The following is a 17878-nucleotide window of genomic DNA, read 5'->3' as shown; positions in this document are numbered from 1 at the left end:
CTTCACCTGGCAAACCAACGGTTCAGGAGTGTCATCAGCAGTCCTCTTCCAGCCCTTCTTCGGTTCTTTCGTTCCAGTGGTAGACTCTCCTTTTCAGTCCAAGAGACTCGCCTTTTAAACAATTCTCTTGTACTCCAGCCTAGCTGTCACTCACCCTGCAGTTTGGTTGACCTTGCCTGACAATCATCCAGCCAATCAAGCCAGAGTGCATCTGGGTCTCCTAGGAGACTAAGCACAGGGAGTTTCGGCCACCTCCCGCCCACCCCAGACACTCGGACGCCACACCAGAGGCAGTCTTCAGTCCTGAAGCCTGCCAAAGGCATACGAACAAAGGGACCAAACCTGGTTTGGCACGCAGAGATAAACACTAGAAGGACCTTTCTAAAAAGACAACCGGGACCTGTTTTTAAGAAAGGAGGCTTAGGCGCCATCTTGAAAAACATGGCTCCCACGATTTAACGTTACCGGAGCTACGAATAGTTCGCGGTCGGGAAACATCATGGTAGTTCGTTGTAAAAGCACTGCCACCAGCCATTCTGAAAGGGTAGCAATTGAGTGCTACATGGTTATCTAGACACAAGGGATACTAAGTAACCCCTCCAGCACTCTATTGTAAGATAGGGTGTGCTGGGTCTAGGAATGTAAAAGACTAGTTAAGTCAATTTCACTTTAGTTACTCTGGGGAAACAGTAGTTTATCACAGAGAAGATATTTAAACCTTGGGGAAAGCCTGAAAGGCTTCCCTGTGTCACTGCATTAAGGGTGCTGTATGACCCACATGAAAAAATGATAATACCTATGGAGTTGGTTAGACTCCATAACCAAAGAAAACAGAAGAGTAAAACGCACATCATACTACATGAGAGAGTGGGGATAAAGGGTCACACTCTCTCCAGGAAAATAAATCAAGTCCTCAAAATCCAGCAAGCTTAGTGAGGCCTTTGGGTGCCTTAGCAACATCCTCAGGTTTAAAAAAGGTTACATCCACCACTGTAATGCTCTATACTTCCAAATTTTACTGTTCCCACAGACCCAGGGACACTAAAGAAACACTGGCAGAGACTCCAATGCGGTCTTCAGCCAGTAGTTGAAAGATTCCACTTGCCATATGTACTTCTCCCTCAGGGTTGAATTCTAAGGAGGCAGTGTGGACCCCTGAAGGCTTACCCCATGGTCAGTTGACCCACAAGCATAACATTTTCCAAATGTTTTGACAAATGGGGGCTTCTGCTGACCTCCCTCTGGTTTGGCACCAGAGGTATCACTAGACTGTCCTGGTTTTCCATTTGGCTTACCCTTTTTCTGTTTGGGGCCCTCTTTTGGATTGGAGGTTTTAGAATTCTGTCATCTTTATTTTGCTGCTTCTCCTCATCCTTTTTTATGAGTGCCCCAGAATCCTAGTGAGTAGCCCTGTTGGCCACCCACAAGTCAGCAGCTTTTGCTAGCTTCTTGGGATCAATCTCTTTAGTCAGCCAAGTGCTGTCTCCGCTCAGAAAAGCAGGCATCAAAAATAGATTTGAAGGAATGAGAAATCTGTTTTTGTTGAAAAGAGTTCACTCTGTAACCCTTAACCCAACCATCTAAGTTTTTCAAACATTCACACACCCAGGTAGCCCAAGGGGTGTACCATCAGTCTTTTTGAGGGTCCTAAACCTCTTAAGGTACTGCAAAGGACTTTACCCAAATCTAGCTATCAAAGCTAGCTTCACATTTTCATACTCCAATCTTTCAAGTTCCCCCACACAGCATCAGTTGCAACATGGGGGGAGCCTAGACAAAAGCCAAGGAATCAACTCGCAGCTTACTTAGGCATGCAAGGTCTCTTCAAGAGCATGTTGCATTTCCATTTCCCTTAGTTTGATTTCTTGATGTTTACTTTCAGTTTGCATTTGTAGCCTTTTGAACTCCAACTCGAGTCTCATTTTTTCAAGAGACACATTCTGGACTCAGTACTGGACCTGGTAGGGTCCCTGTGGCTAAAGGTGGAGTTCTAATGACCTGTTGAGGTAAAGAGGGGCTCTCATCCTGAGACTCCTCTAACTCTTCGGACTCTTCAATAACATTAGAGTTAGACTCCTGAATCATAATCATCCTCATCATGTTCCACATTTGCTGAGAGAGTAGGTGTGACAGACCTACTACTCAGACTTTGATGATTCAACAATCTTTCAACCAATTCATTTTTCTTTCCTTTAACAGGGAGATTCCTGACCTTATACATTTCTTTCAGTAATGATTAGGGCTTCCTGCCTGATGTCATCCATATCTGGCATGTTACAATTGCTTTTCTAGTGGTGCTTAGCCTTGTGAAGGTTTTTAGTTGAACAAAAGTAAAGCAAACTGTCAGTGTTAAAACTCTACAATTTATCCTCACCCCCTGCCACCAGTGTTAGGCAAAGTTTGTATGCAGTACCCTCTGGGAACACTACACACAACTATGGTTGCAGGTGTAGGCAAACCAACCTTTGGTATAAGTCTGTACTACTATTGGTAATGTGAGCAGTAATGATGTTACACAGAGGTCTACAATCACAGGTGTTCAAATAAACTCTTACACTCAAGGTTTCCTGGATAAATACTTATTTGTCAGTTATAAAACGGTCATTAGAAGGAGGCAATCCTATAGTAGCACACAAATGTACACTCAAATGTTTCTGAATCAGACAAGACCCTTTTTGGATGGCCCAAAAACACAACCTACGCCCGCAAGTGACTTTAGTGACAACGGTGCTGGGGACATTAATATCTTACTGTTGGCATTCAGAATACTTTTCAAGAGGAATGAAAGGCAAAGTTTATCGGAACATAAGAGTACAATTAATCTTAGAAGTGCAAATACTTTTTGTTCACCAGAAGATTCAATTCAATAGGCTAGGCCAAAGTCAGTGGTCTAAAGTCTTGGATAAAGATAGGATAAAGCATTTCTGGTAAGTAAACGGAAATGTCTCTGCACAAGTTCATAGGATTATTTTGTAAAAAGAATCCTCATATGTTGGATCACAGGCTGATTAGGCCTGTGAGTTGCAAACGTTTCAAGCACTTTCACAGTGAGAGGTAAGTTCTCTGTCTTGTTTTACAGTACCTGTCATTGAAGAAAAAGATGCAGCTGATGACGTCTGTTCCTGGCAGCTCCTGCAGATATCGCTGTTCCTGGGCCTCAGTCATGGGGACCAGAGGGAGGACGTCGGGGGACTCGTGCACTGGGATAGTCAAAAGCTCGCAACTTGCAAACTTCAATTTCAGTGGCTGTTTCGTGTTTCAGCTACCACACTGGTGGTAACGCTGGTCCTGGCTGTCAAGTTGGACTGTCCTTGCTTCTGACGTCCTGCACTCAGCTGAAGAGGGTCAGACTCGGTTGGTCCGATGTCGTAGGAGTCCGGAGGGTCTTCCAAACGCTTTAGGCCAGCTTACAAGCGACGCACACAATCTGGTGTCCCTCTCCCTGGCTATACGGTTTCCTGCAGCACTTTGAGGAAATGCAACCAGCTCCAAGATGGGTGTTCAGGTGGCTTACTTGGGAGGTGATTGGTCCTAACAACTCCAAGGGAGAAGTCATCTTTGCAGGACTTCTCTGTCGATGCGAACTTGGTGATTCCGACCTACAGCAGGGCTTCACCGGGCAAACCAACAGTCCAGGAGTTGCAGCAGCCGTCCTCTTCAAGCTCTTATTCAGTTCCTTCGTTCCGGTGGTCGACTCTGCCTTTCAAGCCAAGAGACTTGCCTTTTATTCAGGTCTCTCCCATTCATTCCAGCCTAGCTGTCACACACCCAGCAGGGTGGCTGTCCTCGCCGCAGTCAGCAAGCCAATCATGCCAGAGTGCATTTGGGTCTCCTAGGAGATTAAGCACAGGGAGTTTCGGGCACCTCCCACTCTTCCTGCCTACCGTAGAGGCACTGGAGCCAGAGGCAGTCTTCACTCCTGAAGCCTGCCAAAGGCGAATGAACAAAGAGACCAAACCTGGTTTGGCAAGCAGAGAAAAACTCTAGAAGGACCTTTCCACAAAGAAATGGTGAGAAAAGAAGATCGAGACCTGTTTTAACAAAGGCGGCTTAGGCACCATCTTGAAAAACATGGCTCCTTTGATTTAACGTTACCGGAGCTGCGAATAGTTCGCGGTCGGGAAAAATCATGGTAATTTGTTGTAAAACCACTGCAACCAGCCATTCTGAGAGGAAAGGTTAGCATTTGAGTGCTACATGAGTTTCTAGACACAGGGGATACCAAGTAACCCCTCCAGCACTCTATTGTAAGATAGGGTGTGCTCGGTCTAGAATTTTACTGGACTAAGTGAAGTCAATTTCACTCCACTGTTGGGAAACAGTTGTTCCCAGAGAAGGTATTTAAACCTTGGGAAATCTGAAAGACTTGGTGCTGTGTGACACTATTGTAAAAGATGATGCCTATGAAGTTGGTTAGACTCTATAACCAAAAAAGAAACGGGGGTATAAACTCAAATCAAAATACATGAGAGAGTGGGGGAAAAAAGGGTCTCACTCTCTCCAGGTAAAAAAATCAAGTCCTCAAAATCCAGCAAAGTTGCTGGGGGGTCTCTAAGGTGAAGGGAATTAGCACATTTTTGAGAATTCTCCCTAACAGGCACCTACCTCAATTCCTGTCCTGCCAGACACGCTGCAGCCAGAGGCAGGCTTCACTGGTTAATCCCGCCAAAGACGAAACAAACGGTGACCAAATCTGGTTTGGCGCGCAGAGTACATCTCAAGATGGACCTTTCCAACAAGAAATGGTGAAAAAAGACGACCTGGCCCATTTTTGACAAAATGGGCACCCATGGGTGCTGTACTGCAGCCGAGGCTTCAGTCTGCGGTAAAAGTAACCCCCCAGCACTCCACATAGGGTGGTATGTGCTGGTCCCACAAAGGAAAAGTTAAGATGGGGATCATTCACCCAAGAGAATGTAATTAAACATTAAGAGAAGTCCAAGGGACTTATTAGTGGCACTGCAATGAAGGTGCTGTGTGTTACCATCCAAACATTAGATGCCTATGGATTTTGTCACTCAATAAAACAGTAAAACGCCAAAATCCTCTAAGGTTAAAGAGAATTAGCACAGAAATGATCTCCCTGACTCTGACACTGCTGCCATGTCAAAACCACCCACTTTCTTCAGTTTGGTGCACTGTGGTGATAGGTTTATGAACACATGTTATTGGCAATTCTAAAACATCAGCATGCTTCAGCCAATGGTTTCTTGGATTTTCTAATCATTACCCTAATTATTTTCTCATTCTCTTTCAGATAAAAGGTACTTACCCGCACTGCAGGAGGTCTTCTCTGTCCAGCTAATCTCTCCAGTGAGCTGGGAGACAATACCCAACACAAGGTAGGACCATTATTCTCTTCCCTCCACCATCCAGCGTCACAACCAGATTACGGCACCTTCTCTCCAATATTAAGATGGGCTAACACTGTTTCCTTCATTGTATTGCATTCTCCCGCAGATCGGATAGATCTCCCTGCCAGCGGTTCAGAAACATTTCAGCAGGGGGTGTAGTGTGACTTGTCTTGGTTGCACCACTTACATGACGGCAGTACATATAAAACATCTCTACGCCCCCGTTCTTTTTTTTTTTTTAATTCATTATCTCAGCACAATGTTTCTTAAGTGAGAAATTCTTTGAATTTGTTGCTGATATGCTGGGTCCTAAAACCTTGTGATTCATACACTGTCAAGGCTGCTGCTCAAAGATGTCCATCGCAGACCCGCACGGTATCTGTGTGTTGGGGAAAATCCTCAGAAATTTGCTAATTCCCTTCTACCTTAGAGACCCGCAGCTCTTTTGCTGGACTTTAGGACTTTTAAATTCTAACCTGGAGAGTGTGAGACTTTTCTCACTCTCTCATGTATTTGTCAGTGATTAAGACTCTGTTTCTTTTGGTTTTGAGTCTGACAAACTCCATGGGCGGCATCTTTGCATTGTGACACACAGCATGTTCAGTGCAGTGGCACAGGGAAGTCTTAGATTTGCCTAAGGTTTAAATACCTTCTCTTGGTGAAACTACTATTTCCAAGAGCAGTGAAATGAAATTGACTTTACTTACATTTGTAACTTTCTAGACCCAGCACACACTATCTTACAATAGGGTGCTGGAGGGGTTACCTAGTATCCCCTTTGTCTAGTTTTTCATGTAACATTTTTGTTACCCTTTACTCAATGAATGGCTGGTGGCAGTGGTTTACTTTTTACTACCATTGTGTGTTTTTACCGCGGGCTGCGTTTGCAGCTGCAGTAATGCACTCATGGGTGCTCTTTTTGTCAAGCTGGCCCCGGTCTTCTTTGCTCGCCATTTCTTGTTGGAAAGGTCCTTCTTGACATTTACTCTGCCTGCCAAACCAGGTTTGATCCCCGTTTGTACCCTCCGGGACCACTACACACAATTGGGACTACAGGTGTAAGCCAAATCAACCTTTGGTATAAGTCTGTACCACACAGTCACATTTGTTCAGGTAGACACTTATACTTAAGGTTTCTTGGTAAAACACTTATTAATTTATTACGCAATCATTTAGAAAACATTTTACTAGAAGAAAACTTATTATATAAACTTCGATACAAAACTCCAAGATTTTGAGACGGTTTGAGCTCTCCTGAGCTCTCCTGAAATTGGAGACAAATGGCAGTTCAGTTACTTAGAAGTGAGCAAAAGGGACAACATAAGTACAATAGATCAGATACTTGTTTGACGGTGCAAATAGTTTCAGTTCACCAGAAGAGTTCAATTCAAGTCAATAGGCCAGGCCAAAGTCAATGGACTAGTGTTCTGGATATGAAAGAGCAGTTCTGGTATCAAACGGTAAAGTCTTTGCAAAAATTCTCAGAAGTAGTTTAGGTGGAAAAAGAATCTTATGTCGGGTCACAAGCTGATTAGGCCTGCAAGTTGGGAAAGTTTCACAAACTTTCACTGCGAGAGTGGCGTTCTCTCAATCGGGTTGGCACAGTTCCTTAGTATGAAGAACAAATTGCAGCTAAAGACGTTGGTTCCTGGAGAGTTCTTTGTTCCTGAGCCTCAGTCGTGGGGACAAAAGGGAGGACATCGGGGGACTCCTGCACTGCACGGGAGTGTCGAAAAAGCAGACAAGATGGAGTCACTTCAGTTCAGATGTCCAGATGGGCTTACTTTGGAGTTGATTGGTCCCACCAACTCAAGGGTAGAAAGGGACTATTAGGGAGAATTCTCATAAATGTGCTAATTCCCTTCACCTTGGAGACCACCAGCAACTTTGCTGGATTTTGAGGACTTGATTTTTCCTGGAAAGACCGAGAGCCTTTTTACCACTCTCTCATGAATTTTGTTGTGTGTTTTACACTTGTGTTCTTTGATTATGGAGTTTTAGATAACTCCACAGGCATCACCTTTTCATGTGTGTTACACAGCACTCTCAGTGTAGTAACACAGGGATGTCTTTTAGACTTCCCACAGGATAAAATACCTTCTCTGGAATACACTACTGTTTTTCCCAGAGAATGTAAAGTGAAATTGACTTTACTAGTCTTTCCAAATTCCTAGACCCAGCACACACCATCTCCTAATGGAGTGCTTGAGGGGTTACATAGTATCCCCTGTGTCTAAATACTCATGTATTGTAAGCCGATGGGGGTCTGATCTATTAAAATGAGATTGTCTGCGTATAATACTCTGCTGATTTTTACTTGGGCTAATTTCAGTGGAAACAATCTAACGGCATCTTCTGTGTATTGGTAGTCCCCCATGTAGGCTAGAAAAAGGGCCAGAGCCAAAAGGCTACCCCTGTTTGACTCTTCTTTTTGTCTCAATGGGAGCAGATAGGGATCCATGTGGTTCAGACGAACTTTGATGTTGGTATCTGTATGTAAAGCTTTGATGGATTTGAGGATGTCATTGGGGCATTCCCAGGCTTCCAGTTTTTCCCAGATCCTAGCTCGATCGACCCTGTCGAAAGCCTGGGAGAAGTCTATGAATGCGGTTAACACTCTGAGACTGCCCTCCATCACTTTGCTTTTCAGAATAGACAGTAGGAAGATGTTTATCACTGTTCCTAGGGTTTTTTTAAATCCTGTTTGAAAGTTGTCATTACATGGCACTTGTGATTCCCATCTTTGACATTTTTTTAGGAGCAGTGATCCGTAAACTTTCCCTATTGGGTCCAGGAGAGCTATTGGGCGATAATTTGTGGGATCCTGGTTGTCTCCTTTTTTATACATCGGTACCACGATCGCAGATGACCATGAAGGCGGAACGGATTGCGAGTCTGCACATCTGATGAACACAGATCTTATGACCGTTGACCATTCCTCAGGAGGGGTTTTTAGGTCGAGGTTGGTGATGCCATCTGGACCTGGCACCCAGGATGTTTTCAGTTTTTTTAGGAGGTCACATATTTCCTCTTGGTCGTCAAATTTCATCCATCCCTGGGTTGATTTAGACCCACTTGGTTCCTCCTGTGGCGTTGACGGCAAAAAGCTCTCGAATGTTTTGACTGTGGGAAGTTGGAAGAGGGTCCTAAAGTGGGTTGTCCAGGTGACTTTGCTGATGCTGTTTAAGATGGCCAGTCCATTGGGTGTTATCTGTTTCAGCAGCGACCGGAATTCCCTGGAGTTATTGCTGCAGATTGTTTTAAGTATGGCTTCCGCATCTTGATATAGTTTCCATCTGTGCGATCTGACCAAGGATATATATTCTGGTAGCCTCTTTGAGTGCTGGTGTAGCCTCACCTGGTGGTAAGTTTGCTACACTTCTTTTAGCTTTTCTGTATTCTGGCCCTAAAACAACAAGAAGTTTGTAAGTATGAATAATCGTTGGATAGCTGGCGTTTTTCTTTCTTTGTGGTTTTCTGTAAGCCGTAAGTAAAGGTCCATAATCGACGGAATTTGGGCAGACGTCATCTCCAGATTTGCTGTATTGATTCGATAATTCTCTAATGCTGTTTTCGGTAAGTCTCAGCCTGGTTGCCTGGGGGTTCTGCTCTAGCCAGACCTTCATCCTGTCTTGGTTGTGTTGAGTAGGCTTCCAAGTAGTCAACAAAATATGTGGTCACTAGATGCTGTTTGGGTGACTTCAAAGGTGGTAGTTCGAGACAGGATAGGGTCGGACACGAAGATATAATCAATGGTGGACAGATGTTCCGGGAGCCCACCCTTAACCCGTGGTAGGCAGTGTTTTCTGTAGATGTCTAGTCTGGGGTAGGGTTCCTATTCTTGGGCTGCTATTTTGAGCGTTCATTTGTTAGCGTTTTTGGAAGCCATGACCAAAAGCTAGAGGAAGTCGGGTTGTTGGTTCCGGATGCCGGTCCGTCTTTCTTGAATTGGAGATTTTGTTTGATCGTCCTTTTGGTTTCTTGGCATTCTTTGCGTAGTTTGGCTTGTGCTTCGGTGTCCACATTTTTTAGATGGACGATTCCTGAGTTGAGTGGCGTTACTGTCCCCTGTGACAGTTTGATTTTTGCTTGAAACGGTCGCTTTGGGACCAAAGCGAAGCTCCCCTGAAAATATAGGAGGGTGGTCTCTCTGATTGCGTTGGGTAGCGTTTGGTTTGCGTTGTTTTTCCGATTGCTGTTGGGTTTCACTAAGTTGAAAGCCCATAGTTTTTGTGATTTTCGAGCAGTGTGTTCTCCCTCTGTAGGGTCAAGTCATATCCCAAACTTAGGAAATCTCTGTCCTGGTCAATCAAGAGACTTTTGACCCTTCTAGATAGAATGTGCAGGTGATATATTGCTCTTCCATGGTGGTGAATCGGCTCTACGATCCTCAAGTCGTCGGAGTTAATTTGTTGAAGCTTAGGTATAAGATGGATCAGGGATCGAATTCCTCTTCTGTTTAGGGTGACTTCGTCCTGGTTTTCTTTGATTTGATCTAGTTTGAGAATCCATTTCCTGAATGATTTTTTGGGCTTTAATGGTTTTCGATAGGCTTCCGTCTTTGATCTGTAGTGTAAGTCGGTATAGCCTGTTTTTTGTCTGGTGCTATGCTCTTTTCGATGGTTTCACAGTGTTTTTTGACGTAGAGATCTGGGGCCGGAGACTGGTTCCAAAATGTTGGAGCGGTCTTCTGTTTGTGACCAGAAAGTTTCTGGACTAGGAGGGGTCTGTTTTGGCTCGTCCTTAGAGTTCTGCTTTTTATAAGGAGCATTGCTACTTTTAGGCGCTGTTTTTGGTCTGTGTTGCTAGGCCTTCAATTTTGTTCCTGCGCTCCTCTAGAGTCAAAAAGGGAGACAGAAGCCCTTCCTGGTCTACTTTGGGTCTAGGTGAGGGATCATTGGATTAAAAGTCCCGATGTAGGGAGTCTATTTGGTTCTTCTGGCAGCTGATCTGTCGTGCCAGGAGATACTGCAGCGTCAGAATGCTGGCTAAGGTTCATCAGGGCGTCACTTGTCATAGAATCCTCTTGTCTTTGGTGAATCTGGGATTTTTTGCTTTGCAGTTGTGTCGTAAGAGGTTGTGACTCTGCGCTCCTGATGGTTTAGTAAATTTTGAAAGACAGGGTTGGTGTTAACGACCGGGTTTGTCTTGCTACACATTGTTTGTCCATTTTCGGTTAGCATTTTAGATTTTATAATTTCCGAATTCGACGGAGGCTTGTTCAGTCTAAGCTCAGAAGATTCGAAAATTGAGTAGGGTTGATCCCCCGGCTCTGGTGTCGCCGTATTAACTCTCCCTTGTTCGTCTACTACTAACACAATAGTGTTAGAGTTCACTTGAGTAGTAGATGGTTGAACTTTTTTGAGAAAAGGCTCGTCTCCGGGGGAGAGTTTGGTTTTTGTGGTTGAGCAAATGTCAAATCAATGATAGATGGAGTGACGGCTGTGCCACCCTGCAGGGTGGGGAGACCATGTTTCTCCAGATGGTCCAGAACAGTTTTGATTGCTTGCAGGCGCGATGATAGGTCATCCATGTTTGTATTTGGATTTTGTTTTTTTCCTCTTGAGCCATGACGTTTCCTTCTAAGAAAATTAGCTTTGTATGAATCATGGCCTATAGGGTTGTTTGATCCTTCAATGTGTCATGAAGTGATTCATAGTTTGGTGAAGGGGGCCAAGGCGATCGTAAGTGTTGACATAAATGAGAGAAGGTCTGGCTTCTTTGGTGGTGTGTCTTTACTTGTTACTGAGAGTTTTCGGTTGTGACCATGATTAGGAGTGGATAGAGTGGAGTAGCCAGATTTGTCAAAACAGGAGCCAGTATCACCAAATGTTTTGGTCCTGTCCCTGTTCTCCAGATTGCTTAGGTTTATGAGAGGATTCTTTTGATGCAAGTCTTGTAGGTCATGCTCTTTTAAGGCTGCACTCCTCTTTTCGCTAGGAGGCACTGGTTCTATCCCATTAGTTTCTTTCACGCAGGTCTTAAAGGGATCAAGAGGACTTGATGATACAGACGGGTTGGGATTAGGTTAGGCCACTCGGTGCCGTTCAGAATCTGGGCAAGATGGGCCAGCAGGCTCTGTATTTTTTTCCCGATTTTTAAGCGGTGAGGATGGTAAGTTTCTCGTTTGTGGTGTTGGTGGGCCAGAGGCTTGGATTATGCCCATGAGCCAGCATGTCAGTTTTCGGACTCTGGTTTATTGAATCAGGTGCGGTAAGGCCCCCGTGGGTGTCAGAGTTCCTGGTTGTAGGGAAAAACAGCCGGTAAGTAAGCGGAGGGGCGCCATCGAGCGGGGCCATGGGGCTCCGCTGTGCATGATAAGCGTCGTTCTGTTGTTTAGAGTCCGGTTTGGGGGCTGGTGATATGTTTCGTGGTGTGCGAGGAGAACCTACAGGTATCGGTAAAGTTCTGGATCCAGCAGGTTGGGAATATGTTTTAAGATCTTTCTCTTCTGTTATTTTTCGCATTGATTTTAGCAGACTTCACTGCTGTTGAACGGAGCTCCTCTGGATCTTGAATTTCAGTTGATGTACGTTTTTCAGGGCTCAGGCGAGTGCGCGACCTACGAAGGCGCCGGTTATCGTCCTCGTGGGGATGGGGAGGGGGGGGGGCAGTCTTTACAGTCACGAAAGCCATGACTGCACGACTGCCACACACCGTGTCTGCTCCGCGGGTTGCTTGCTCAGTTGTAGGTGGAACAATGTCTCCTCCTCCATTCAGGAATGAACACGGAAGACGGACACTGCAGAATAGGGCTCTCTGCACGACTGCCACTCTGCCATGTTTTTCAAGATGGCGCCTGAAGCCCCTTTGTTTAAACACTGATCTTTGTTTTTTCGCTGTTTCTTTTTGTGTTTTCTCTGCGCACCAAACCAGGTTTGGTCCCTTTGTTTCTATGCCTTTGGCGGGCTTCAGGACTGAAAACTGGCTCTGGCGCCTGAGTGTCTGGGGTGGGCAGGAAGTGAGGGAGGTGCCCGAAACTCCCTGTGCTTAGTCTCCTAGGAGACCCAAATGCACTCTGGCGTGATTGGCTGGCTGACTGTCCAGCATGGACAGCCACCCTGCTGGGTGAGTGACAGCTAGGCTGGAACGAAAGGGAGAAAACGATTTAAAAGGCGAGTCTCCAGCACTGGAAGGCAGAGTCGACCACTGGAACGAAAGAACCGAAGACTAGCTGGAAGAGGACAGCTGCTGCAACTCCTGGACCGTTGGTTTGCCCGGTGAAGCCCTGCTGCAGGTCCGAATTGGCAAACTACATTCGACAGAGAAGCTCCTTCAAGGGCGGCTCCTTCCTTTGGCTTGGTGGGACCAATCAACTCCTAACACACCTGGATACCATTCTCAAGGCTGGTTAGGATTAACCAGGCAGAGGGACACCAGTTTGTGTTCTTGAATCTACAGCTACTGAAACTAAAGTGACTACATCTTATTTGCTTTCTTCAACAATTCCGTGCAGTGCAGGAGTCCCCCGACGTCCTCCCTCTTGTCCCCACAACTGAGGCTCAGGAACAGCGAGATCTGCAGAACCTGCCAGGAACCACGACTTCAGCAGCATTTGTTTCTTCAAACAAAAGGTACTGTGCCAACCTGATTGGGAGAACGCCACTCTTGCGGTGAAAGTTCGTGAAACTTTCCCAACTTGCAGGCTGAATCAGCTTGTGACCCAACAAATGATTCTTTTTCACCTAAACTACTTCTAAGAACTTTTGCAAAGACTTTACTGTTTGATACCAGAACTGCTCTTTCCTATTCAAAACACTTGCCAATTGACTTTGGCCTGGCCTATTGACTTGAACTCTTCTGGTGAACTGAAACTATTTGCACTGTCTAAAAAGTATATATGATCGATTTTACTTACCTCGTGCCTGTTGCTCCTTTCTAAGTAACTGAACTGCTATTTGGCTCCTATTTCAGGGGAGCGCAAACTGTCTCAAAATCTTAGAATTTTGTACTGAAATATATTGGTTTATAATATTAAGTTGCCTTCTAGTGAAATGTTTTCTGAATGATTGTGTAATAAATTACTAAGTGTTTTTACCAGGAAACCTTGAGTGTTAACTTGAACTACTGTGATTGAAAGTCCTCCGTGTAACTACTTGTACTGCTCACATTATATGATATGGCATTTATAACGTGCCTATACACAAGTGTTTCACATTCACTCTTAAGCTAAGCCTTGCTGCTCAGTTTGGTACCAAAAACTGTGTGGCACAGACTTATACCAAAGGTTGGTTTGGCTTACACCTGTAGTCCTAATTGTGTGTAGTGGTCCCAGAGGGTACTGCATGCAATTCTGCCCATCAGTGTCTCAGCTCTCCTAGACCTCAAGTGTATTGGCTGTCCTGGCTCCCTGAAAGACTCTTCTTACCCTCTGACATTGTGCTTAACTATCCCTCCAAAGTCATACATGCCTTGCTTGTATAGCTGTGAAAGGGTTAATCTACTTTGCATTGGGGGGGGGGGGGGTTCAAAAGTTGTTGCCTGTTTGGGAAACTTTTTAACCATTGTTTCCTTCCCTAACCTTTTCCTTTTTGTCACAACTTCAGTGTTACCATTTAAGTGTGAGAAGTGATCTATTAATGGCCAGTGTCCCAACTATTGAAGTCACCTCAGGGTGTAGCAAGTATTTGTGTGCCATCCCAAAAGGGTATCTACTTACTTTAATGTACTGAAGGAGTGTACTTTGAAGTGTATTTTTATTGTTGCCAATTGCTCCCTTATAAAGAAGGCTTATTTCAAAAGTGACAATTTAATAAATCATTATTTAATCAAGAAACCTTGAGCATAAGTGTTATTTGAATACTTGTCACAGTGAAACTCTATTATAACCCTACAGCTCACATTGACCCCTTTTGAGATAAGCCTGGCTGCTCACTCTACCAACTTGTGTAGTACAGATTTATACCAACGATTGGGTTACCTAGTGCCAACAGGACAAGGCTGGTGTAGTCTCACACAGGGTTACTACATTCAATCTTGCCTAACAGTTCTCCTGCCCCAGGCATGTTTAGAAGAACCCCTTCCCACTTATACAGTCTCAGAGCTATCCGACTGTCAAAACCAGTTTGTAAATTAATCTCCATGCTCCAGTTGTCGGGTCCGAGTCCCACTCTCTACTCCTCTGCAATGCCCGAGTAGAGAGTGTGCGCATTTCCAGTCTCTTGACTGCCAGGCGAGAAAGCTCTTGCTTGTGCTCTGTGACTCCAGGTGTGAGACCATTCTCTTGCTCTCCTGCCAACACAATATATCTCTTATTACCAGGAAGTATTGACTTCTTCCTCACTTCCAAAACAGCACATGAGCTGCTGATCACACTCTTGGCTTTTATTTATACCTCTGTAAGTGGCTCTCTTTAATCAGACACCAGATGAGATCTGCTTCTCTGATTCCGAACATTGAGTCCTCCTTTAGTGATAGGCATCAATTGAGAGCACATACTCCTTCACAATTGCTGATTGTTGCCTCTTCAGACCTCTGCATCAGACGAGGCCCCTGCTTTAATCCAGAACACAAGAGGAAAGATCTGTCATTACTGACACTAGCTGATTGCCACAGTTGACAGCTATTCGACAATGGCTATATTGACCACTAATTGCAACCCTTTGTTCACTATCTTTCTCTACACAGGATTGAGCTTGAAGAATGGGAGCACATGACTTGCATGAAAACAGTGGCCCTAAAGAGCGAGGAGACTGTCTCTGGGCTGAAGGGGTACATCGCTGCTGGGACCTGCCTGATGCAGGGAGAGGAAGTCACCTGCCGGGGGAGGGTGAGTCAACGATATGCAGATGTGCATGCCCTCTTGTGGCTGAGCCAGATATTCCAGCACATACATTTTCCAGGACTCTTACTGTAGATCTGTTGCCACACTTATTTCTAGTAAAAACACAGGGTATGCTTTTATAGGGCTGGTCGGTTCGGCGACATTGATTTGGTTTCTTGCAATTAGTTTTGTATACGGAACTAACATCTGTTTTCCATACTTCTCCAACGTTGTTGCTACCTCTGTCGCATTCGTTGTGGTGACAAAAGCCCAATAAGTCACCAAGGAATAATAGATTACGTTAGTGCTCAGACATAAGAAGTGCGCCAGTAGCTCTTAATCAAATGAGATTTTTATTTAATGCATCTTGTTGGCCCTTGTTGATGACACATGTTTTGGCTTATTAGATCGCCTTTTTCAAATCAGGGCTCATATTGCTTCATTTGAATTTGTTACACACAGTATACAGGTTATAGACATGCGTGAGAAAAACATATAAGCATTATATCAACAATGTTACATCACTGGTTTAGAACCAATATTGTAAACCTAAATACATGCATTGAGTACACAGAGATGAGGGTTGGTATAGGGGAAGATAGATTATCACACAGAGATGAGGAGAAAATGATAGACAAAGGTTATTTTTGTTGTCTCCTTTTCTTAATACCCAGTACTCAAAGAACCATTTGTAAATTCAATGCCACAGTCACAGGTCTTAATTCGGAAAATGAACTGATTTCATTCCTCTAATACTTGGAAGATTAAGGCAGGCTGAAGGATTCACCGTCATGACGATAAATTAATGGGCCAGAGACATAGTTGCTTCGCTCTCTTTCTCTTGTTCATCACTCAATGTGAGATATTTGACATATCATGCTCTCTATCTGTAACAGGTTCACAATATTGACAATGTCTGTCTGAATGTTAAAAATGTGCGAAAATACTTAAACTGGTAAAATATCTAGTGTCTGGTTTACGCACATATGCATTTTCAATTGCGCTTTAAATATGTGAGAACGTAATTGTAGACTGCTAAAACTGTACAGGTTAAATTTATCTCTACATGCACGTTCTACAGGGAGGAAATAATTGCATCCATTACTGATTGAGAAGATGCTAGAAAAGGTAAACCATAGTATAATTACAGGCCTAAAATGATTCAGTGCACCATTTTACTCATTCATATTATGAATAGGTATCTCTCTAGAAGTCTAAATTGGAATGGTGTCTTGATAATGGGTAAGTAGCGCGATTCTCGCAATGGTATAACACAGGTTACATAGAATAGGTGCTGTGCTATACTAAAACATGGCGACGAGTTAAGGGAAAGAAATGCGAACTAGAAACGGGACTTGATGGTAAACGAAGCCCCAAGCAACAACCAGCTATGTGTTTGGAAGAGGACGCTAATCGCGCCAGAAACTCAGCCAACGCGAGAGACATGATGCATTGCGACCACGAGGTTAAGAGACCGTCGTGATTTTCAGGGAGGGAATTGGAGTGAGCAAGCTGTAAAATACGTGCGACAGAGGAGTTACTATAGATCTCCTACGGCAAGTTAGCGGAATGATGCTATTGTTCTAATGCACTGAATCTAGTCCGGCATGCGAACATGGGCGGGTAATACTTAAATCAGTAAGAGTGCCGTAAAACCCAACCCGGATAATGTAATTGCACAATGCCCCATGCGCTGTACGTAGTCCGATGTATAAATATTGGCAAACACATATAATGCAAATACTGGCATATTGGGAACATGTATGTAAGATTTCTAAAAGCGCAAGACCTAGCTCTACACGATACAACTGGCGGATTAATTTACAATTAGCAAGGCAGCGTCGGAACAGGGACAAACTAAAATGCATAGACCTGGTGCCTAGATGCAATATTCTTAGTCCCACACGCAGACAGTGGCGAATACTGGCCATTACCAGCAAGGAAGTGCTAAAGTACGTAATAATGATAATGGACATGGCAATATCAAACACAGCACATGATGCATTTACTCAGGGAATTTAAGACCGCTAAATATATTTTAAAAAAATGTCAACAGGGATTAACCCAATAAATTCATCAATCTACAAAATAACTGAACTAGGAATACGACTTTAAGGTAACAGCCTAACTCAAGTACGCTATTATGGCAAATTGGACTGTAATATTAAGAAAAGGAGACAACTAAAAACTTTTATCATTTTCTCCTCATCTGTGTGATGTTACTTTTCCAATCCTAATCAATCCTCCCCTATACCAACCCTCATCTCTGTGTACTCAATGCATATATGGCTGTTTAAAATATTTGTTTTAAGCCAATGATGTGAACATTGTTGATATGCTCGTTCTGTTTTTCAGGACACTGTTCAGTACCTATGGGTACCACTGCAGAAGAACTGTGTTCCCCAGTGTTAGGGAGAATTTTCAGTTCTGTGCTTATTCCATTCTACCTTTTGAGATCCCAAGCACATTTTCTGGGCTTTTCATTTTTATCCTGGTGGGAGTGAGACCTTTTTCCCCACTTTCTCGTATTTTTCTTTGATTTGAACACTGTTTCTTTTGCTTTTGGAGTCTGACAAACTCCATAGGCATCATCTTTTTACAGTGATATGACATGATAGTTTATTTATATAGCGCCTATACACAATGGGCCTCATTCCGACTCAGGCGTTAAGGGGTTTACGGCGCCGTAAACGGCGCCGACCCTTAACGCCTGATTACAAGGTTCCCTTTGCGTGATGGCTGTTTAACGCCGTATTTTTGC

General features: G+C 44.1%; 1 protein-coding gene across 4 annotated transcripts in view; it reads left to right on the top strand.

Annotated features, from left to right (window-relative positions):
- Positions 1-17878, top strand: part of CPSF1 (cleavage and polyadenylation specific factor 1) — a 777662-nt gene that overhangs the window by 588706 nt on the left and 171078 nt on the right. For all 4 annotated transcript variants that reach the window (XM_069621953.1, XM_069621950.1, XM_069621951.1 and 1 more), the window contains exons 29-30: positions 5258-5342; positions 14982-15123. In XM_069621953.1, the coding sequence (XP_069478054.1) occupies positions 5258-5342; positions 14982-15123 (227 nt within the window). The remainder of the gene's footprint in view (positions 1-5257; positions 5343-14981; positions 15124-17878) is intronic.

This window comes from Ambystoma mexicanum, chromosome 5q (assembly GCF_040938575.1).
Source record: "Ambystoma mexicanum isolate Mex_15411 chromosome 5q, UKY_AmexF1_1, whole genome shotgun sequence".
NCBI lineage: Eukaryota > Metazoa > Chordata > Amphibia > Caudata > Ambystomatidae > Ambystoma > Ambystoma mexicanum.
Note: the sequence above shows the minus strand (reverse complement) of the source record. Positions and strands in the feature narration are given on the sequence as shown.